This window comes from Solanum lycopersicum, chromosome 10 (genome assembly GCF_036512215.1).
Source record: "Solanum lycopersicum chromosome 10, SLM_r2.1".
Lineage (NCBI taxonomy): Eukaryota > Viridiplantae > Streptophyta > Magnoliopsida > Solanales > Solanaceae > Solanum > Solanum lycopersicum.
Genome location: NC_090809.1, coordinates 56,155,393 through 56,179,875, shown reverse-complemented (window position 1 = coordinate 56,179,875; position 24,483 = coordinate 56,155,393). Strand labels below are relative to the sequence as shown.

Here is a 24,483-nt window from a genome sequence, read left to right as displayed (position 1 = left end):
ATCGTGAGGACCCAATATACCTTGTAAGAGGTGTAAAGCCATGGTGGTGTGATCACTAAGTTGATGCCCACGTAGGGGACTTACAACCTACTTGGGTAGTAGTTCTGGGACTATTTGGGTACGCTGAACCCTAGTCCAACTCGATATTATGCTACTCCCAATGAATTAAATATTAAGAAATTATGACTGAATTTTTATAAATACTGGATATCTCAAAACTGAACATGCAAACTGAGAATGAAATAATTTATCTGATAAATATGCATTAATAACTGATACACAGTTGGGTCGTAGACCACAGACCGTAGTCTAACTTAAGGACCATAGATCTGTCTGTGGATCGACACTTAGTCCATTTTCTGGTCTGACTTTTTGGGAGAGTTTCAATGGCAAACAACGGATGCATAGTTGGGTCGTAGATTAGACTATGGTTCGTCGATAGTGATCATCGATTGCATCTGCCGATTTCTTAAAAGCTTATTTTTATCTGTTTTTAATACGGGATATTACAGTAACTAGCCCTTTGAGTTTACAGGTATGCTACTTATTTCATTCATGTAACATGATTTTTAGTGAATCCATCAATACAGTTGCGTTCTATACTCCGACAAGGTATAGAACGACTTTGGAAATATGAGTAAGACGTTGTATCATCACGAGGCTCATTGATGGTAAACAGTTAGAGAAACTCCTGGTAAAGAGTATATAGTTGTTAGTTACAGAAACTCCTAGTAAAGTAAAGAGAGTGTGTGTGTGTGTTTGTGTGTGTGTGTGTGTGTGTATGTGTATAGATATATATATATATATATATATATATATATATATATATATATAAAAGAAAATCTACAACCAACCCAGTGACATGGCGCCACCACAAGCCAACATTCATATATTTCCTTTATTTTTTCCATTTATGCCCTTGATTCATTGAAAAACAAAAGCTTAAGTGGCTTCCTCTACTGCGATTTAACGACCCGCAAGTACACCCTAGAAGTTAGAGCATCCTTGAGTCGCCACATGGCAAATGAGACTTCAAGAAGTCTCATTAAAGCCACTCGTATCATTCATTGCATAATAAAATATTGTAAAATGAGTAAGAATTGAAAACTTTCTTCACACACGAAGAAATCTTTCCATAATCATTACGCAAGCGGAAGACTTTCATTTTAAACATTAAACCTTTACAACATCTCATTGAACCATCTAAACTTTGGAGTATACAACACTTGGGACTAAGCCCATACAAGCCATAAAATAAAGACTAAGAAATAAAGGAACATGGGATATTGTCCTCGAATCGATGAGGACTCACCAATACTTCATCATCAACACATAGAAACTTATCCATCCTCCATGGCATATTAAGACTTCCAATTCCCTAGACTTAAGTCAAAAACGGAAAGAAAGGGGTTAGCACATTAGATGCATTAAGTATGTAAGCATGCAAAAACCATGAAAAAGGGACATTTAATAAATAACATGCTTTTCATGAATTTTTGACTAAAACATCATACTATAAGCATAATAACAACAATCAACATCTTAGAAACACATAAGAAATTATTTAAGCAATTTATCACATTTTTAGAACAACTTTACAGTAAGAAAATTCATTAATACAGTAAACTCCTTCACTGTTACAGTGAAGCCTATCAACTTCACATAGAGCACTTCCTAATCATGCAATCCTCTCACTAAAAGCTATCCTAAGACTCACTTAAGTAAGATAAAGAGAGACCGCCCATACACCCTCTCTAGGCACACCTAAATGATCCTTAAGACCACTTATAATGAGATATACACACTTACAATGCTCCAACATATGAACATGAAATTATCCTACCTATGGTGATTCTAAGTCTCGCCTGAGTGAGTTGTGAAGCGACCACCCATACAATCCCTCACACACACACTTAAGAGATCCTATAGACTATCTAAGATAGAATCAATCTCACTTAATACAACAACATACATTTAACATGACATTCTCCCTTCCAAAAGTTATCGAAGACTTACTCAAGTAAATCAAGAAGATAACATCCATGATTGGCATCTTCAAGATTACCTATGTAATCCTTAAGACTACCTTAGTTTGGATCATGTTTACATAATCAACCAACTTCCCTAACTAAAGTCATTCTTAAGACTTATCTAGGTAAAATACGAAGTGACCATTCCTATAACCCCTTCACACCTCAACTAGAAAACCCTTAACTACTCAACACAAGTACTTATTCATTTAATATACTTTCTGAACTTAATTCATTATATTCCTTACTTCATTTAAGACTCATTCATCACCTAAGGACATTCAAGTAAGTATGGTCTTGGACAAGACCTAGGGACTCTAACTAGCATTATTAAAGTCTATTATGCAATGTCTAGATAGTGTCCCATACCACCACCTAAACTTCATAGAACTTCTCTAATGCTAGTAGGTTTCCCATATGACGAGACTAGGCAATTACCGACATAGACCATGATAGCTAAACATGGAATTCGGAGTTCTAACCTACTCCGATGAGGGTGTTTTACTTTCCAAGGGTAGAAAAAGGACACATCCCATGTAGACACATGGTTAAGGAATATGAAGGGCTTTTATGCACTCTAGACTCATTCTCAAGTAGAGATATATTGTACTCTAGTTTCCTTCTCAAGTAGAGCTACTTCCCGTAACATATTCACTCGGTGCTAGCCTTTGTTCTCATAGATTCATTTACGTTAAAGGTTCATATAAAGGTATTCTATATCAAGTTCATAACCCAATTATATTTACCCAACTAAAGAGATCCTCTAGGGCTACCTTACAATGGCGACATAGATAACTCATAATGAATTTCGTAAGGATAATATGATGTCGTTCCAGCCTATCAAACATAAGTCCATCATTCATTACATGAAGGATACCATTACTAATTTCGACTTCAATGTTCATAAACTTATCACTAGGTTTAAGGTTCCACGTACATGACCTTCTTAACATCATTTAAGGTCTCACATGTCATTCATTCATACATTAGAAGGGTGCAGTAAGCTTACCTAGTCAAGACATCTCATATTCATATATCTCCATAAATGTATCAAGTAAGGGACACAAGTTTACCAAAACAAGACACAACATACTTTACGTTCTTTCATATAGCATATAATTCTTTGAAGCACTTAGGAATGACCCTTATCATCTTTATGTCATCCTATACATTACTATAACACTATCAATATAACCATCATTGACTCATATAGTCAAGTAGGAATAATCATGTATCAACTCTAACACTACACATATAAAGACATCGTCATAGTCTAACATGATCACCTAATATCAATAGAAGAACACATACTTTCACATTGATCCCATGTAGATTAATATGCTTATACTTCACATAAATCGACTACACAAATCATCTTAGTACTTCAAGTAGTGCTGACAAGGTCATGATCATCACAATACATAAAGTAACAATGACAAGGTCATATCATTCACATAGCACCGCCACCATAAGTGGACCATACTAATCATTATTATAACAAAAAAGCTATGCATAATATTAATAGATTTAGGGCAGCATACCACCCATTCAATCTCACCACTTCAATCCAAAGCTAAATCATCCAACTCAATACCATAAGACCCTTACCCATGGTCATGAACATCAATTCAATACATAAACTATAATACTCAATGAATCTAGGTCAATTCAATATAGATTAATCAATCTAAGATCAATTAGACATCGATTGAATACAATTCTTATATCATTCAATAGGCCATAGAAAACTACACTAGAATTCATAAGCATTAAGTCAATATCAATTCAATAAGCTTAATATTCAATGGATCTAAGAATATAGAATACTCAGTTAATCAAATTGAAACAGCCTATAAACCATACAATCATAATCTATACATAAATCAAGAGTCCATAACAATCTACACATGAATTCAATAATATCAAAGCATGATCACATAACCCATATTTTAGTCAAATAGAGAGATTTGAGAAGTTCAAGGGTTCATGGAGAATTTCATTGGAAAAATAAATTATACATCAATAATATCATATCCTAAGGTTACAAAACGTTTTATGCAAGAACCCAAGAATTAGAGTAGAAATTCAACTTTTTCATCTTTTCGATATCTTTGCAAATCATCTTTAAAATTGGCTCTAATGTGATAGAAAGCCTTAGATGAAGAACTACTATACCTTTTTAGAATAATCCAATTATAATTGAAGAAGAAACTCCATTGAAGATCCATCTTCAAGCTCTATCTTCACTTTGAGCTCTCATGGAGGTTTTTGAAGAAACTTTGGGAGGGAATGAGTTTTGATCTAGGTGCTAGGGTTTAAATGAGATTTTGATGACTTATATACTCTTAAAATAATCATAAACACCTAAAATAACCGTCCTCCAATTTTATAAGACTTGGGGTGAATTTTCCTAAACCCCCCAAGTCCTAAAAGAAAGCTGGAAGATTTTTCAGCACCATTGAGGCCCTAACATCCACGGTCCGTGGGTGAGACCACGCCCTGTCGATGGGTTTAGTTGGTTGCTTATACAGATCCTCAACCTTCAGACTACATGGATCCATCAATGCCACCCATTGATGGGAAGTTGTCTGGTCGATTGACCATCGTTCGAGGCAGTCGCTTGCCACTGCCTGGCAATGTTGAGCTCCAAGCTGGGGTCCTCCTTCTAAGGCCCCTTGTGGGTCCTAGGTGAAGTCGAAACCGGACGTTAAAACTCTAAACACGTACATATAGGTATTAGGAATATCTCCAAACAAGTACAACATCAAATAAGCCACGCAACATGATAAAACACATCCAAAATAACAAAGACGTCTAAAGTCTATCTTTCGAATGTCACTAAACATTCTTGGACGTTTGACCTCCAAACCTTACCAAACTCAATATTATGACTCTAAAAACTATTACAAATCATTTAAGGACCTCATAAACTCATTACTTACTTATAAGAACATGAAAACACATAAGACACATAGGTGACTAGTCGTCGAATGTCTTGATCGTCCCTTGATGTTTGACTTCTAACTTCACCAAAATCTTGCGAAATTTCCTCAAACATCATTTTAAATCATCTTATGACTTCAAGACTTCATATCACACACATTAGGCCCTAGTTTCACCTGATTCATTTTTGAAGGTGTTATGTGTTGTCCCCCTTCTTCCTTCTCCGGGTAAACCTTTTCAGCACTTGGCATTATTTGGTCTCTCTACATAGTTTAATTCTTTTCTCGTTCTTTCTTTATACTATTTTTCTCAATCTTGTTCTTGCTTGCTTTAGGTTTGTAAGGTTACTTGATTGTCTACTTTCTTTCCTTATTGCAATCTTCATCTTCTCTGCTACACTTAGTTATATGCATTGATTTTAAATGAGGAAAAAACAAACAAAAAATTATTATTTTCCAGAAATTTACGATGTTTGTCCTTTTGTGGGATAATTATACAGAGAAGATACATATTCTTGTTGGCACAAATCCTGCATAATTTGGACTCTTAGGAATTATACTTTAAATATCTAACTTATATACACTATTATAATATAAGAATTTTAAATTTTAAATCAGTAGTTTTTTTAATTTTTTTAGTTTTATTCATGGTGATTAATTTGTAGTTGTCATTTATCCGACCTAATAGTATAATTTTCTTTTAAAATTATGCATAAGTTATCAAACAAGAATATATTGTGTTACCTAGTACATATTTTATCGAAAAATTATATTATTTATATAGAAAATTCTACGAAGTATAAAAATTAAGAAATATTATTCACACACACAGATATATATATATATATATATATATATAAAAATAAAATCTCGAGATTTTTATTTCGCTACTTACTCTCGAGTTCGAGCCTTAAATATGAAAACGAATCTCGATAATGAATGATTAATCCTGTTTAATCTCTATAAAGAAACCTAGTTAGCGTAAATTTGAATTAGTCGAGCGTCCTATTACTGATACCGAGCACCTAGTAGGAAACCAAATAGAAAGGTTTTGTGTTAAAGGATATACTCTATATTCTTCTTTTTCATTTATACGTCTTACAAAGTAGCTAACTCCCGAGCTTGAATTTTGGGATGTTAATTTTCTATAAATGAAATTTACTTTTTCTTTCTGTATTACTCAAATATTTAATTTAATTTGTTTAATTTTTTTTTAATTATATAATCCGACTCACTTACCATATCTGTTATGTCTCTTATACTCCCTTACTCTTTTACTAACCATTTTGTCTTCCCTTTTTCTTCTAGGGTTTCATTGCTTTTCTCTCTTTTTCTTGATTTTAGCTCTTGTTTTCTTGATTTCTCAACTCCACAAAAATGGAAGATGAAGATGATCAAGAAAATAATGGATCTTGTGAAAAAGGTTTATCTTCAAGTAATTTTAAGGTGAAGATAAATCTTAAGCTCAAGAAAGATAAAGATGGAAAGTCGCGGAGATGAAGAAAAGAACATGTTGTTGGTGAAGCAAAAGAAAGATCATACATGTTGTGAGTGTGGAAAAGAGTTTAGCTCAGGAAAAGCTTTAGGTGGACATATGAGTAGTGCACATGTTCAAGCAAATCAAAGATTAGAAGAATCTTTGAAGAAGAAAAAATCTTTGATAAAAAGATCAAGAATTGATGATTATGTTGATGACGACGAAGAAGTTGTTCTCGAAGAAGAAGAAGAGATGGGAGATGTGGTTGTAAGTTGTGAAATTTGTCATAAGAATTTTTCATCTAAGAAATCTTTATTTGGACATATGAGATGTCATCCTGATAGAGAATGGAGAGGTATGAAACCCCCTAGTAAAAAAATATCGAAAAGTAAGGGTTTTGATGAAGCTAGTTTTGAGGATGTGAATGAGGGTATTGAGGATCGTTTTGCTAGTCTTCGAGATGAAGAAGAAGAAGATGGAGGAGGAGTTCATTTAAATGTGGTTGAACTACCTCCTTTGAAGGATTGGGGTGCGAAGGATAGACGAGGTAGATCCCCTCAAAAGAGAAGTGTAAGTAGTACTATAATGGATGATGATAAGGAGCTACATGACGCGGTTCAACAGCTTATAAATTTAGTCAATGGAGACGTGAACAATAACAACAACAACAATAATAGGTCAGAGGTCATGATGAGTAGTAGCACTTCAGTTGGTAGTGCTCCTAAAGAAGTTGCTTTTCGCGATTTGAAGGATAAATCTAAGAAAAAGGGGGTTGTTGCTGATGATACTAAAGAAAAGAATCGCGAAGAAACCAAGAAGAGGAAGAGGGAGAAGGAGCTAGTAAAATTGGAACCGAGCCAGGATTTGGTCCCCAACCTGGTTCTCAAGAAATCAGTGGAGGTCAAATACAAATGTAATGTGTGTGGAAAGATGTTTGCGACTTATCAAGCACTAGGTGGACACAGATCGAGTCATAACAAGTTCAAGATTAGTATTGAGAACACGATCGATGAAATTAAGGGTAGAAATCATGAAGAGAATAATAATAATACTCAAGATCATGGTCAATTGGGAAATCAAGAAATCAATAATTATGGCAACATTATTATTAATGATCGATATGGATCTAATAATAATAATGTTCATAAGTGCAAATTTTGTGACAAGATTTTTCCCTACTGGACAAGCACTTGGAGGTCATCAAAGGAGCCATTTTACAAATAATCAAGAAGAATCATCAAGTCAAAATGCAAGTAAAGTTCTTGATTTTGATCTTAATGAATTGCCTCATTTAGATGATGATACATTATTATAATAGATAATAATAATAATAATAATAATAATAATCCAAAAGTATGATTAAATTAGGTTTTATATTTGGGAATTTTATTATATGGTTTTATTGGATCTTTTGATTAGGATGTTTACTTTTCCATAGGTACTAGGAGTTTATTTCTCATTGATATATGTTATATGTAATATCCTTTAATCATAGTAGTTAATTTTGTTTTGATTTTCTTTCGTTTTTAAGTTCCTTATATACATGTTAAGTCTGTTAAAACTTATTTATTACAATGACTTTACTTATTTGGCTTTGTATAATTTTTTTTTTTTAAAAAAAAACATGTTTTGAATTTGATAGTTTAAGGTTGTTATATTGTTAAATTGGTTAGAAATTTTGTTGGATTGATAAAATATCGATTTGGATTTAATCTTTCATTCTACTATACTATTTTTTCTGTTCCAAAGTCTTGTCATATTTACATAATCACAATTTAATTATATGTTAAATGATTCACAAGTCTTACCACATTTACTTACACTTGATTGCAAGTTATGTAGGTCGTATGATTTTAGTACGATCCTTATTCTACCTATTTTTGTTATTATCTATAAGTTTTACGGCTTGACGATACTAATTGCTTGTCAGGGAGCGCGCTTTACCCCCCTAATGTGGGACATTTCGATGCGAATTCGGATTTAGTCGAATTCTAATGCAGGTACCGAACATCGAGTGAAAACAAAAAAAATCTTTTATCTATATATATTTTTAATTGTTCATATGTTTTTATTTTGGAATTTTATTATATGGTTCTATATTATATCTTTAGGATGTTTACTTTTCCTATAGTAGAAGTTTATTTCTTATTGATATAAGTTTCAAAGTTAATTACATGTAATTTCCTTAAATTAGTTGATTTTCTTCCCTTTTTTAGTTCCTTGTATTAAGTCTTTTAAATTTTGCATTGTTCACAAATTATATCGACTTCATTACACTTTATAGGTCATATAAATTTGACACATTCTTCATTCAACCTATCTTGTTAAATTTCTCAAAAATCTTACACAATTTGCAAAACTTCCCCTCGTTCAAAATTTATGTCACATGGCTTGTATTTTTAACATAATTTTTCATTCTACCTATCTTATTAAATTTCGATGTTATACCCATGATAGAATCTCCAAAAATATACTATTTTTAGCAAATCCGACACAAACACTTGATATTTTTTGAAGAATCCGAACAACATAGTTGTTAAGAACAAAATAAGTGCATAACTGTAAAGACTGTCAACAAAAGCTACACTAAACAAGATATCAAAAGAGTCCTACATAAAAACAAATAGACCAAGTCATATTTTACTTGCAATTATTCAAAACAACTTGATGTTCGTCAAGAAAATTTATAAATAGGAGCATGATACTTCACACCGTAAACCCACTGAAAAGAGAATGTTGAAATTTTATTCCCTTTCAAGTAATAGAATTATTTGTTGTTTATCGGAAATATCTATAACCGGAGCGCTAGACTAATCCATAACTTGTAAATAAGATTGGATTGATTGACCAAAAGCTTAGACCTTCATTGACAGGAGCGGAAAAGGCTAGACCAAAATCTACCCTAGCTAAATCTATACTATCTAAATTTGTTCCAAGATTCTAGGACTAGCTAAATCTGTACTACCTAGGATCACGATGCATGCTGTATCAGTAGAAAATCTGCACTAGCAAAATCTATTCAAAGTGTGCCGAAACACCCCCTGTATAGAATAGCAAAAGAAAAGTATAATTCAGCAATCCTTCTGCTAGCCCAAGATTGTTAACTAAGATCGGAAGATTCAACTTAGGAAGAGGAAGATAGAAGGGAGAAAAAGTATTTTGGATAAAAGAACTTTGGTATACAAGAAGACTATTGATTTGGGTTGATTACAAATGTACAAGACAACCCATATTTATACTTGTTCATGGATGGTTCTAGAAATTCTTCTAGATACTTCTATAAAGAAAATTCTAGTGATCTTTATCTTCTACCCTATAATATCTAGATATTTTTTGAAGATAACTATTCTAGATTCAACACTAGACTATTCTAGAAACTATACTAGAATAATCTATGATATTCCAAAAATCAATTTTATCATTTTTCACCCCCCCTTAAAGTGACTTTTGGAAACTACCCCACACTTGTTGTGGAAGAACTCAAACGAAGATTGAGCCATGTCTTAGCGAAAATCTCAACATTTTCTTCCGTACTCCTTTTCCTTCTTCAAATGATAAATATTTTTTATCATCGAAGGAGCCATGTGAATTATCTCGTCGCTGAGTTCCTAGACTCCCCCTTTTTCTTAACTTCCTTACATTTGTACTATCTGGAGAGACATCTATGTTGTACAAGTTTGGAACTCCGATGCTCAAAATTTTGGAACATGTTTCTTCCAATGCAACTCCATAATATTGAGAGATTTCATTAGTATTAGCCCCTTCATCTGAGTCAGGATGATATTGTCATCTATTTCTTGTGAAGCCTCAACACCATAGTAGGATGCACCATAAAATTTCCTTTCTAGCTCTTCAATTACTTGTTTATCATGTTTAGAAGTTTCGAAAGTTATATCATCTATCGCTTTGCCTGAAATTTGGCCTTCAAGGTCGGCTACTCCATCTATTTGATCAACATTTTCTCCATTTACTTCTAATATTTTATCTAAGCCAATGACTAACCTTGATATGGCTGACGATTGATCAGAGACTTCAACTTCCCATACATCTTCCTCAGTACTTTCTCCATAAAGGTCACCATCAACATACATAGCTCCAGACATTTGTTCAGAATCTATTTCCTTGATTTATTTGATAAAAGCTACCATATCCCCAGTATGAACATCTTCAAGATTTCGTTGCTTCATATCGATGACATAATTGTCTTGCTTCTCCATGTACTCGACTGTATTACGTTCTGAATCCTCGATCAGGTTTTCTTCAAGGTTGATGGAAACCATAGCATCTATTGCTCGAGCCCAGTCTTCTTCTTCTTCAACAACTTTTTGAGTCATATTGCTCTCTTTGGCTCAATAATATCTTTTTGTATGCCCTATTTCTCCACAACGATAACATCTGAGAGGCTTCTTACCATAATAGTTAGAAGACTTCCTTCTAACTAGGTGAAAGTGATCCATCTGAGGATCGAGAGTGTACAATATTTCTTGTTTTTCCTTTAAAGTTCCTCTTGTTGGCTACCAGAGCATTTTCTTCTCCTTTGACAAATATACTAGCCAACTGCTTGGCTAGTAATTCCTGTGACGATAATAAATTTTCAAATTCCTCCAAGGTTGGTTGTTAAGCCCATCCTTGAATCGACGTCACAAATGGAATGTATTCACGTTTAATTCATGAATTAGTATTCTTCTTATTCGTGCTTCCGGAATAGCCTCTTTCGGATTCAACAAAGATATCTCAGAGCATAAGTTCTTAATCTTCAAAAAATACTCGAAAACAGAAAGATTACGTTGAGTGGTGTTGGCCAATTCATTCTCCTATATCTGCAGTCGAGCTTCAATCTTTTTGTTGAACAAGTGATCGAGGGTCCTCCATATCTTGTGAGCTGATTTATACTTTACAATGTGATCAAATAAATTGGAGGAGATTGTCCTCTTTAGAATGAACTCCTCCTTCGCATTAACTTGCTTCCACTTCTCGTATACACTGTTATTTTTTGGTCCGTCAGCAGGAGGACTTGTGTCATTCCCGTTAACAATATCCCACAAATCCTCTCCTACAATGTATGATTTCATACATGTTTTTCATACTTTGTAATTTGACTAATTCAACAACTCCATCCCCAATCCATTAACATGGCCTCTAAAATCCATATAGACAAACTAGTTGAATCTACACCAATCCGATCTTGAAATAAATCCCACTAGCCAATCTATGACTATGTCTCTGATACCATGTAGTGAATAACAGAAGAAAAGTATAATTTGGGAAGCCTTCTGCTAACCCAAGATCGTTAACTAAGATCGAAACATTCAACTAAGGAAGAGGAAGCTAGAAGGGAGAGAGTATATTGGATAGAAGAACTTTGGTATAGAAGAAGACTATTTGGTTGATTACAAATGTACAAGACCACCCATATTTATACTTGTTCATGGATGATTTTAGATATTCTTCTAGATACTTCTACAAAGAAAATTTTAGTGATCTTTATCTTCTACTCTAGAATATCTAGATATAACTTGAAGATAACAATTCTAGATTCTACACTAGACTATTCTAGAAAATATACTAGAATAACCTATATGATATTGCAAAAATCAACTTTATAATATTTCACACCCTGAACCCCTCGAATCCCAAATCGACCTTCCCAACATATCCCAAAACATTGTATAAACCTACTGGAAGTTTTAAATCAAGCAATGGAGTGCTAATACTGAATCCGAGGGGTTGGATTGTTACATGTAGTTTCTCTCATCAAAAGCTTTATTTTTTTCCATTTCCTAATCAGTTTCTTTCTTCTTTATTTTGACATTTGCAACTACTACTGGGACTGTTTTGGCTCTTTGGATGGTTCCGATGGAATCACTTGATCAAGATGGCTGGAAGATAGCAGCCGCTTCTTATGGGAAGACACATAGGTCTGCTTCCTACGTCATTTTTCTTTGACAACAACATTTCAGGTTTTTGTTGTGATGCTTATTCTGAAACTATGTTGACTTCACTTGATTAATCGTTGATCCATTTAATTGCTATTTTTGACACACTACTAAAAATTTGAAAATACTTGACCTTCATGCTTTGATGAAATTCAAATCTATAGGCTGTCCGCTTAGAAATTATTATACATGTTGTAAATCCATCAAATAATTCCTATTCAGATCTTGACCATATGGTGTCTCAAATTTGTAAGCAACTTTTTAATTTACATGAACTACAAGTATGAAAGAGTCCCCTGTCTGTCTCTCTGAATTTCTACTACTAAGTAGCACTTCTGCTATTCAATCATAGAATCGATTGCGACTTATAACCTAGCTGTCGTTGATCAAAAGTCGCAACAAAGTTTCATTTCAAAAAAAATTCACCAGAGATAAAGGTATCATTGAAAGGTTTAAAGGCTACTGAAGTAATGAAGCATTTGTTCACAACTGTCCCTTTCTCCTCATTATATACAAGTATTATGCTTTGTAATATGTGGATTTATGAAATCTCTCATTAGATTAAAATAAAATAATTGCCGCTTCTATTTCCTCCACGAGTAACAGCTTCCTCAAATGCCTCTAGCAAATCTTGACAATCGCTCACCAACATCATGTGACTTTCTCCACTACTCTTCCAGATTCCAGAATCTACATCTTATAGCATCGTATCATCTGATTTTCCACGTCTTAATCACCCTGTAAAATTCTTTTATATAAATCTTCACCTTTTGTTTCTACAATATATGTCCTACAAATATTTGGAGTTCTCTTTCTGAATGGGTAAAACAATGTATTCTGATTTCTGAATATTCTAATTATAACGTGTAGTTTATTATCAGTCAATACTTCGGGAAGAGTAGGTAAAGCTAATTGGAAAGCTCCTTCCAATAAGACCATTTGAGATTGCTCAGCCATAGGTTGTTTAGATGAAAGAACAATACTTTTCAAATGTGATAAGAAATCAAGTCTATTTACAAAAGAGAAATTTTTGAATAAACTCAGTAAAACATAAGGCAATCACCTAATTTAAAACAAAAGGGAGGCGGAGAAATCCTCATAAAAATAGCTATGCTTAGGAGGGAGAGAAAAAAGAACCAATGAAGCAAACACTAACCTCCCTTAAAGTATACTCTAACAACCACGACTTCATATAAAGAGGAGGGAGTGTTGAATGATCCTCGGGGCTAACATTGAGGATTTTAGATGTTTTGTATTGTGCCTGCAACTAACGCCGAGGATTTTGGGAGAAGAACGAATTTGGGAAATAGGAGTTTCGAATCACGTTCAAAGCAAGGTGAACACCAACAAACTTCACAGTCTCACAAATCCTAAAGAATGTGTTTCATATTCATTTGAAAGTAATGCGAATGCAAAATAGCATGATATAATATTAGTATGGATTGAGCAATTTGAATGTAATATAGGTCAATGATGAATGGCCATTTCATAGATGAATTCACCACTTTATAGAGTCCAGTTTGACTGATCGATCACTATACATTTTATATTTCTTAGATTTGCTATATTAGTGAAATATCATGGCATCTCTACTTCAACTATTTGCTATAACTAGTGGAACATTCCGTTGATATGATATATGTATAAAATGTATCATCTATTTTTCAAACAACATTTTTTATTATTTTGTAAATAGAAGGAACATTTCACCATTTTGCATCATATTGAAGAAAATGTTTGTGTTGTGACAAAAAATCACTATTGTCACTAATGAAATAGCAGTAGCTTGGAGAAGCTAATGCTGGCTGAAAAGTCAATTGATGAAGCAGTGATAGATGTATGCGAGAAAGGAACTAAATTAAAACTAGCACTCTGTCTGCTCCTTCAACCTTGTTATTTTAAAATCCTTTACCCTTATTATTTTAAAAAAGGGATCTACTCGTTCACCCTTGTTATTATGCAAATATCCGTGTTCTTCCGTGGTTTGGTTCGATACACAGAGACATGCCCTGTATTGTACAAGTATTACTAAATATACGTATGTGAGCTTCGATGAAGTTGCTATATTTTTTTATAATGCCCCTTGTGTTGTATATGTTGTACAAGTATTACTAAATATATGTATGTAAGCTTTAGTGGAGTGTTCTTCCGTGGTTTGGTTCGATACAAAGAGACATGCTTCTGTATTGTACAAGTATTACTAAATATATGTATGTGAGGTATTACTAATACCTAAACGACTTAGTTAAGGAGTTTAACATCCGGTCATGCGCCCACCTAGGACCCGCAAGGGGCCCTAGATGAAGGGCCCAAGAATCGGACAAGACAACCAAGAACACTGCCCAAAAGACGAAGCAGTCTACTGAGCGTGGGCCCATCGACGCCCTGTCGACTGGGGCCGTCGTTCATACTTGGTGAAAGGTCCAGCCCTCCCTTGAACCAGCCTTGTTCCATCGATGCCCAGCAGCACGGACCGTGGAATCATCGACACCCAGTAGCTTGGTTCGTCGATTGGCCACTTCGAAAAGCTGTGAAAAGTTGCTGCCAACTTGGGGTGTTTTATGTAAATTCACCCCAAGTCTTTTTTAACCCTAGGTCAATACTTTTAGTGTTTTTAAGTTATATTAAGTTTGTTTTAAACCCTAGACCTAGACAAGACCCCTTACTTCAAATACTCAAACTCTCTCTCAAAAGAAAACTCTCCCAAAGTCACCATTGAAGCTAAGACTCAAGGAAGGCAAGGAGGGATGGTTTGGACATGTATCTTTACCAAAATTAGTGGGTTTCCTTCTCTTTGAGGTATGGTATCCATCCTTGAACCCTCTTCCATTCAAGGAGCCTTTTCCAAAGGATTTTAAAAAGGGTTTTCAAACTCAAATTCCTTCTATCTTTGATTTTAAGTTTGGGTCTTCTTTTAAAAGTATTCTAATAGTTTAAATGCGTTTATTCTTGTATGAATTGATTATTTTGATGTTAAAAACCTAAGAACTCATGTATATGCATATTTCAAACTTTTAGGTTAAGAGATGGGTTAAATGAGCATGTTTGGGTAAGATATGAACTTTGGTTTTCTTATGTTTCCATATTGGTTTAGCTACTGCCCTAAGGGACTTATTATAATGAAATTTTGAGAAATTGATTATAATTTATAATGGCTTTGTTAAATGGTGAATTTTTCATATTGCATAGTTCTTATTGTAAATTGCTCTTGATTGGTATAGTCCACATTCGTGGTGGCGATGTTTATTTGATGAAATTGATATTACTTACTATGTTTTGTGAGTATGGCTTTGAAGGCCTCGTATATGAAATGAAGTGATATTGAAGATAAGTCTTGCCTTGTGTTTTGTGAAGTTGAATCGCATGTTTGGTTTAGATTATGCCTAGGTAAAGTATATGACTTGTGAAGCATGTAAAGTGTGTAAATTGATGAATGTAGGACTAAAGCATGTATAGAAGCTAATGTTAATGAAATGATATTTGTATGCAAGATGTGCTTACGAGTACTCACACACATTTAAATGAATGTATGAAGTTAAATTTAGCAAATAGAGGAGTTTTGAGGTGGACACTCTTCATGAGTTGAGACGAAGTATTTAGTAGCAACCTCGTTACATCATAAGAGCTTTCAAAGATAGGTCGGAGGATGAATGCCCTTTGTGAGTTGAGATGTGGTGTTCACTAGCAATCCTTAACGTATAGTTTAAAGTGTTTAGAATCTGTGGGGGTTATGTCTAGCACCGAGAGGATAGGAAGAATGGGTGATTACACTTGGTGAGTTGAGATGTTTTATTCCAATGTACCTCTTGAGATGAGTACTCCTCGTGAGTAGAGAATGATTACTTAGTAGAAATCTCCTTATCCCTTAACTATGTGCCCGCATAGGTGTAGCCATTGGAAAATCCATGTAAAAGCTAAAAAGAATGACCTTACTCTACGCAAGTGTCCGATAGGGGTTAATGTCGGGATTCCATGCCTAACTATCATGGTCAACGTCGGTTAAGCTAACCCTCCACAAAAGAATTGATTGAACTAAGTCTTCTGAAAGAACGTACTACTTAGGGTGGGTGGTGGTATGTGACGCTATCTACTCATTGCACTAGGTAGGACCTTCCGAATGGGAAGACTTGGTGTCAAACCTTCTGAAAGAATGTACTACTTAGGGTAGTTGGTGGTATGGGATGCTATCTACTCATTGCACTAAGTAGTCATTCCGAAAGGGAAGACTTTTGTGGTTTGTTGGGTGTCTTTTAATGTCTTGCCATTGATTGAGGGGCTTGTTTCTCCCGAATTGAGTAAGCCAAAAGGAGTAGTCCTTAGGGTTGCTTTGGTATGTATTGAAGGAGGCATATGCATACTTCCTTCATGTCTTACCTTAGTTTGTCTTAGGATAATCCCGAGGTAAGGAAACTCTTACGGAAAATGATTTCACTTTCTCTTTCGCTTGGTCATGGAAGTTCACTCATTTAGGATAGGATAATTCATTTTGAGTGCCTTAAATGATTCATTGTTAAAGTTCAAATTTGTTCACTGTAATATGGGTTGGAGTTTACTGCAAAGTTTTGAAAGTTACTGTAAATGGTCCCTTTTGGTTTTAAATTATGGAATCTCTTATCTAGGTGTTAAGTAATGGTTCTTATGATGTTTTGCTTCTATATTCTTGAATATTTTACTTAAATTGCACGAAAAATTATTTTACTAAAATGTCCCTTTTCGCATGTTTTTGCATATGTCATACTAAGTACATTATTTTTTACTAACCCCATACTTTTCTATACCTTATAAGTATAGGTTGAAGACTTTTTGGAAGATTCGAAGGCGAAGCTTGGGAAATTCACTCTCTCAAGAATTGGTAAGTCCTCATAGATCCGAGGACATAGTCAATTGTTTTCTAGCTTTATTATTAAGACTTAATATGTATTTAATTTCAATGTAAAGGGTAGTGTCCCTAAGATATTATATGTCGTGTCTTACGTTTGGCTTATGACGATAAGATTTGTTTAGTATTTATGAAAGATTTCCTTTTTATTAATTTATTCGTGAAAAGTTTTTACTCCGCAATACTTTTCATGTTATATGTAATGAATGCTAGTTGAAGGTCTTTACAAGACCCTAAAAGGTCAAGTATGCGCAGACACGAAACGAGGGTTCCTCCTAACTTTTAGGGATGCTTTCGGATCGTGACGCTTAATAAGTAAGAGATTGTCCCATTCAAGTAAAACACTTGTAGTAATAACTTATACATTGTCTCATCCGTCTCTGTTCAACATAGATTAACAAATTTTGCCCTTTAAATTTGGATATTGATTGTGAGGACAATCTCGATTGCTAAAAGACTCTATTTATTTTTCAAAAAAGAAAAATTTATTTCTGTGGCCATAGCTCTTAGAGTTGTGTGCATCAGAAGGTGATAAATAGACAGAAGGGAAAGAAGTAGAGTATATCACGATAGCTGAGCATATTATTGGTGAAAATGGGGAGGTGTACCAAATGAAGTAAAACTGGACCTAGTTAGCGAGATTAAGCTTAAGTTTATAGAATGACCTGATTGTGAAAACAAACAAAATTCGGACAATCCGTGAATTTGCAACTTGAGTTTTTCAAATCTGATAAGTCCATTATATTCAGTTTATTGTATAGAAAAAATAGACAAGTATCTTAGACTTATTTTTTGCTTGAAATATGTCCTATGCTTGATTTTGAGGAAAACAATCAACTAAAAATTGAAATTTCTCTTATGAAATTGAAATTCACCCTCTCAAAGACTTTTGCTTAAGAGTTGTCACATCAACACCAAACAGTAAATACAAACTATAATCGACAAATATATTATATGGTAGACCTAGAATAGAGCAAATAACGTAGATTTAAGACAAACCAATGTAGTACTCTTTAAAATTTCTCGAAAATCATTCAATGGGGGACTTGGAAATCATGAAGCAGCAGAGAATACATCAAAATTATTCACCTTTATACCCATAAATTGTTTTTGTAAGACCAGTGGAGCTTCAACTGAAGTAAAAGATATCAATGCCCAAGAAGACAAACGAGCTTCACTAGAGAGATTTCTTCACCAGAAGTTCTACCTCAAATAAAATGATCATGATGACAAAAGTGTGCTTTGGTTGAAAGAGGGTTTTATGGGAAATGGTTTTTTTCTTTTTTATTTTCTAATCAGATGAAAATTTTTGGCGCTTTGCACAATTACCGGAGGGAAATATAATTTAGGGTATATATATATATATATACTAGAAGGGAGGCCCTTGCATTGCACGGGGCACAAAGCCCAACAATTTATATATTTTGAAATCTTAAATATTATTTAAAGGGAAATGGTCAATAATTTAGTATACAAAATGGCTAAAAAATGCCCTTTTTCTGAATAAATGTATTTTTTTAAAAAAACAAGACAATCTTCCTCCTAATTAAAATATTATTAAGTAATACTATTCTTATTTTCTTTCTTTTGAAATTACATAATACCATGTTGGCTAACCCTACTTTTGCAAAATGGAGGACATTTGTAATATGGACCACACTCGTGAACAAAAAGTTTTGCTATAAAAATAGAGCTTCTTGGGTTGAATGGAAACTCGCCTCCGTTCTTAGAAGCACAAGACCACTGTTCAATATTCGAGCATATTCTTGTGCAACAGAAACCTTGAGGCCTAATGATATAATACAAATCAGGATACTTCATGTTAGTAATGTATGTGAAAGGTGGGGGGTCTCCATCATCCATTGCATCGATAGAGAGGATTGATATATTTTGCTTCCCTTTCGAGACATCATACTCCATAACAAACTTTGTGTGCATAGTAGATTTTGGTGCCTTGAAATAATTTTCACAAATATGATTGACATTGAATAACTGAGTTAGTTATGGTTGGCCAAGATACCTCTAATGTTCGAACATGAACATATATTTTACAATTAGACCTCTTTGTCTCCAACACTTAGTTACAACGTCCAACCCAAAGTAAATGTAATCGGTCTTTTCACCATTAATTCTTTGACGGCAAGAAATGACCATTACTAAATATCCCAAATCCATTGAGTTCATCAAGGAAGAGTATCCCTTTTAAGCTTCTGATTACCACTCTCGCATTAACAGATACTCTAGAATTATCTTCATAAATGAACTTTTGAGAAGATATAGTCTTATTCTCGTATACACCAAAATCAACAATTTAAGTTGAAACATCTTTTCTATTAATATGCGCATATTCAATGCCCCTAAAAATTTTGTGATGTAGTCCGACCATATCAAGTTCTACCTTGAACCAAAATTGATCACCAATTTCAACTCAAGGTACATGGACAAAGGACCACTGAGAATTTAACTAGTTTCCTTCTTTTCTCAAAATCATTGCAACCTCTATTTTGATGTGTCTACCTTGTTTTTTCTTTCTTTCTTTTCTCGCAAAAGCTTAGTATATTCATCACCAAAAATCTTGAGAGTCTCTCTAACTTATTTTCATTTCTTAATATGTTCATATTCCAAAATATAGGGAAATTTAGCTTCATTTATAATACGTCCACTGTTTGAAAACCATTCACATCTTGAATAAATTGATGAAATTTTGAAAATATTAAACTTATGATTAATCAAGAGATAATGTCATTTAACATTGTTTCCATTGTTTTGACGGACGGATGGAGGAGAGTGATTAGGAAAATTATTGCTAATATCAACTCTTATGCTCTAACATAGCGAGAGAGATATTATCAATCATGTGATGAAGTTTCTTCCTCCGTAACTTCTTTGAGAAACTTGTTTTTACCGGCACAACTGATTATCAATCATAAACATTACATGATTATTAACACTGACACGACAAGGCATTATGAATGATTGAATCAAACTGGAAAAAAATGTTATATCAAAGCAGAAAAAAACACCTCATGAAACAAAAAGAAATACGACCTAACAAGCAAATAAGAAGACTAGTGAAACTCATATTAGGGTTAAAGGAGAGCAAAATTTTGAAATAATTTGAATTGGGGGTGGGGTTGGGGGGATTAGTGTCATAGAAAGAGTCGAAATAGAAAGATTTAACACTCTACATTAAACTTATGATCCTTATAATTAAACTTTTGTCGCAAAATAGTCTTTTAAGACAGGAACAATTTTCTCTAATTAAAAAAAGAAAATGGGTTGATGTGGTTTGAGTAATTTAAAACAAATCTTCAAAATTTCATTATTTCCCAGCATTTCTCATAAGTGTTTCTCAAAGGTCTTACTAAGGGAAATCCACTATAGTTACATATTGAGAAAAAAGCTTAAGGCGTCATTTTTTTAAAAAAACTAGTATGTATGTAAAAATAATTAATTTAGAAGGCAAAAAAAAATTAATTAATGTTTATAAAATAAAAATTCATGACTTTGTGTTTTGCTTAACTTGAGACGGGTCCAACAAAATTCATCTAAGCATATGAAACAAAGTAAGGAAAACCAAAGGATTAACATTAAGAAACAGGAGAGAAATAAAACTAACACTATATTTGGATCATTGTTATCTATTGTATTGTATTGTATTGTTATTATACCTACAATGTTTATTTCGATTGTTACTCAAAATGAATTGTATTGTATTGTTAAATTTCATTGTTACGTATAGGGATGTGCATCGGTCGGTTCGGTTCAGTTTTACATATAATCGGTTCGGTTTATCGATTTTCGGTTTTAAAATATGCTAACCCAATAACAAACCAATAAGAATTTTTTTATCGGTTTATCGATTTTGATGTTATCGGTTCTGTTACGGTTAAGCCAATAAAAAAATGTCGATCAAATAATATATAATAGTACGTATGTTATATTTACATGTTACCAACTTACCGCCAAAACATAATAGAAAACTTTGAATGTTGATCAAATTACTAACATTCACAAACTTGCAAAAGCTATCGCCTACAATACGAACTAGAATTAAAACTAAAATAAAATATTTCAACGAGACAAGCTTGAACAGTTGCTTGATCCACCACATAATCAACAAAGTTCTCACCAATTTCCTAATCAAAAAATCACATAGCCTGAAAAGCTAATATTGAATCTATTTATTTATTAAATTATGTATATTTAATATTGAGGAAGGGTAAAGTAGTAAATAACTATCGTCTTATTGGGTTATCGGTTTAACCAATAACCCAATAGGAAAAATTGAAACCGACCCAATAACCCAATAATTATTTTTTCTAAACCCATTAAAAACCCAATAACATTTTATCGGTTTGGTTTATTGGTCGGTTCGGTTTTTGCACAGTCCTAGTTATGTAACAATGAAAACCCATAATTTATGAAACAACCAATTTGTTGTGTTCCTATTGTTACTTAATTTCTTTTTTCAATTATATACTTACATAATATTTCAAAATACTATTTTACACTTTATCTTAATTATTTGAATCTAGTCAAACCTCATACAATAGAATAATTAGGATATTTTAGTAAATTTATAAATTACAATACAATACGATACGATCAAACCAAACAATTAAAATGTTATTAAACAACAACAAATAATACAGTCTAGCCAAACATTGTGTCTCTACCATACAATATAGTACAATATAATACAATAGATTATGAAATAGTGGGTAACAATGATCCAAACAAAGTGTAAATAACTTCAAAACACCAAGAAAAGAAATAACTTACTTTTAAGTATGAATCCATATGTTGACTTCTTGAGATCCAAAAAATTCTATCAACCCAAATTATCTAAAAAATATTAGAGGAAGATGGAACAAGGGTGTACCAATAACACAATACAAAACTCTTGTTTATACTAATACTAGAAGGATGATGCCCGTGCATTGCACGGGCCTAACGTGTCATTGAAATAAATAAATTATTAAGAATTGTGTGTACAACATTCGTATGATATTTTTACAATATGTGCAAAAATAATGCTAAGTAAAATTTAATTGAGATTATTGCCAATCCTTCTATTTTGCAAAAATGAAATTCAAGTAAAATTTTTCAAAACATTTGCATAAAAAGAAAAAAGTTGCAAATCATATCATCGTTGACCACTTCCTTGTGGTTTCGTGGAGCCATCAATGTAGACATTACGGAAAACGTGGTACCATATGTCCCTGTAATCACAACTGAAAAGGCATACCAAGTGGTCAATGGCCTTGTGCACCTGGAAGGAAATATTTCGGACGAGGCGCAATCCAAATTTCACAGTAAGCTACATAAATCTATTTGTCCTATATATGGTAAAATTTGATGAACTTGTAGTGTCTAATTAGTGTATTTTGACATTTCAAAACAACAACTACAACTATGGGCAATGTGGAAGAGCCATCAGAGTGGACCTTTTAAACAATTCTTATTTAGTAGCCACAGACCCAGTCATCTCATTCAAGAAAACTATCTGGTTCTGGATGAACCCTCAATCACCAAAGCCTTCTTGCCACGATGTCATCATTGGAAGATGGAACCCATCTGCCGGTGATCGATCAGCCAATCATCTTCCTGGATTTGGTGTTATCACAAACATCATCAATGGTGGCCTAGAATGTGGTTGTGGTAATGACAACAGGGTACAAGATCGAATTAGGTTTTATAGGAGGTATTGCGGAATTCTTGGGGTTAGTACTGGTGACAATCTTGATTGCGGCAACCAAAGGTCTTTTGGCAGCTAATTTTATGTAATAACTTCATTATATGTTTTGTTGTATTCTCGCACAATGCAAGGATCAACGATAAAATGAAGTTATAATAATATGATTGTAGTTTGATTAGTACCATGGCTATATATATAGTTGTGTTCAATAATAAATAAAGATTTTTATCTTAAGATACATATATTTCAATAAAGTACACAAGCATTAAGTTCCAACTTCAAAAACCAAATCAATGTGCACGTAGTTATAATTCATTTGGTAACCACTTGTACAACTTCAAGAACCAAATCAGTGCTATATCATAACACAAAAGATTATATAAACCTTAGCCTCCAAGAAGGTTCCTCTCTAATGCTAGCTAGTTTATCAGTATGGACGTTCGTTAAGCCCTAATCTATGGAGACGATTGGTCACCACTATGGACAAAACGGGTCATTTTCAAGGTCAAACAAGTCCCGGGGCAAGTAACCCCCCCCCCCAATTTTGATGATTTTCGTGTGCTATAGTCCACCATTTTTTTTTGGGGATCTTGAATTCGAAGATCATTTTTCCCAAATATTTACATGAACGTCAATTAAAACCTTATCTATGGAGCTGGTTGGTCAGCACAAAAATGACTCATTTTCAAGGTCAAACGAGCCCAGAGCAGGTAAACCCCCCATTATGTCGATTTTTGTGTGCTATAGTCCATAGGATTTTTTGTTATACGGAATTTTTTGCCAAAAATTTATAAGAATGTCCGTTAAGACCTTATCTATGGATCCAGATGGTCACCACGGCCAAAAAAGGATCATTTTCAAGGTCAAATGATCCTTAGAGCAGGTAAAACCCCTAATTTGATGATTTTCATGTGCTATAGTCCATATCATTTTTGATGATCCGGAATTCCGAGATCATTTTTGCCAAAAAATTGCATGGGCGTTTGTTAAGACCTTATCTATAGAGTAGATTGGTCACCACGGCTAAAATGGGCCATTTTAAATCTCAAATGACCCTAAAGTAAGTAAGAACCTCATTTTATCGATTTTTATGCACTATAGTCCACTATCTTTTTTAGTGATCCAAAATTTTGAGATTATTTTTGCCAAAAATTTACATGGATTTCTTCAAGACATTATCTATGGAGCTGGTTGGTCTCCACATCTAACACAGTCCATTTTCAAGGTCAAATGAACCCCAAAGCATTTAAATCCCCTAATTTGTTTATTTTCGTGTGCGATAAGTCCATGAGATTTTTAGTGATCCAAAATCCCAACGTCTTTTTTGATGAAAATTTACATGGACGTCTGTCAAGACCTTATCTATGGAGTCGGTTGGTCACCACGGTCAAAACGCTCCATTTTCAAGGTCAAACGAGCCCTAAAGCATGTAAACCCCCTATTTTGTAAATTTTCATGTGTTATAGTCGACAAGCTTTTTTGATGATCCAGATTTCCAAGATCATTTTTGCCAAAAAT

The 24,483-nt window shown here is 33.6% G+C and overlaps 1 protein-coding gene and 1 pseudogene across 1 annotated transcript; both read left to right on the top strand.

The window, feature by feature from the left end:
* The first annotated feature begins 6,349 nt into the window (after positions 1-6,349).
* LOC138339083 (zinc finger protein ZAT9-like) lies at positions 6,350-7,764 on the top strand (annotated as a pseudogene).
* Positions 7,765-22,525: 14,761 nt separating this feature from the next.
* LOC138338944 (endochitinase A-like) lies at positions 22,526-23,044 on the top strand. Its single transcript, XM_069290037.1, has 2 exons — positions 22,526-22,582; positions 22,649-23,044. The coding sequence occupies exons 1-2, from the start codon at positions 22,526-22,528 to the stop codon at positions 23,042-23,044; spliced, it is 453 nt and encodes a 150-aa protein (XP_069146138.1).
* Positions 23,045-24,483: the final 1,439 nt, after the last annotated feature.

Excerpts from the sequence above, each read along its gene's own strand:
- LOC138338944 (XM_069290037.1), top strand. The coding sequence starts at position 22,526 with ATGGCCTTGTGCACCTGGAAGGAAATATTTCGGACGAGGCGCAATCCA. Across the intron at positions 22,583-22,648 it reads GGCGCAATCCAAATTTCACA|TGTATTTTGACATTTCAAAA; the intron begins GTAAGCTACATA and ends GTGTCTAATTAG.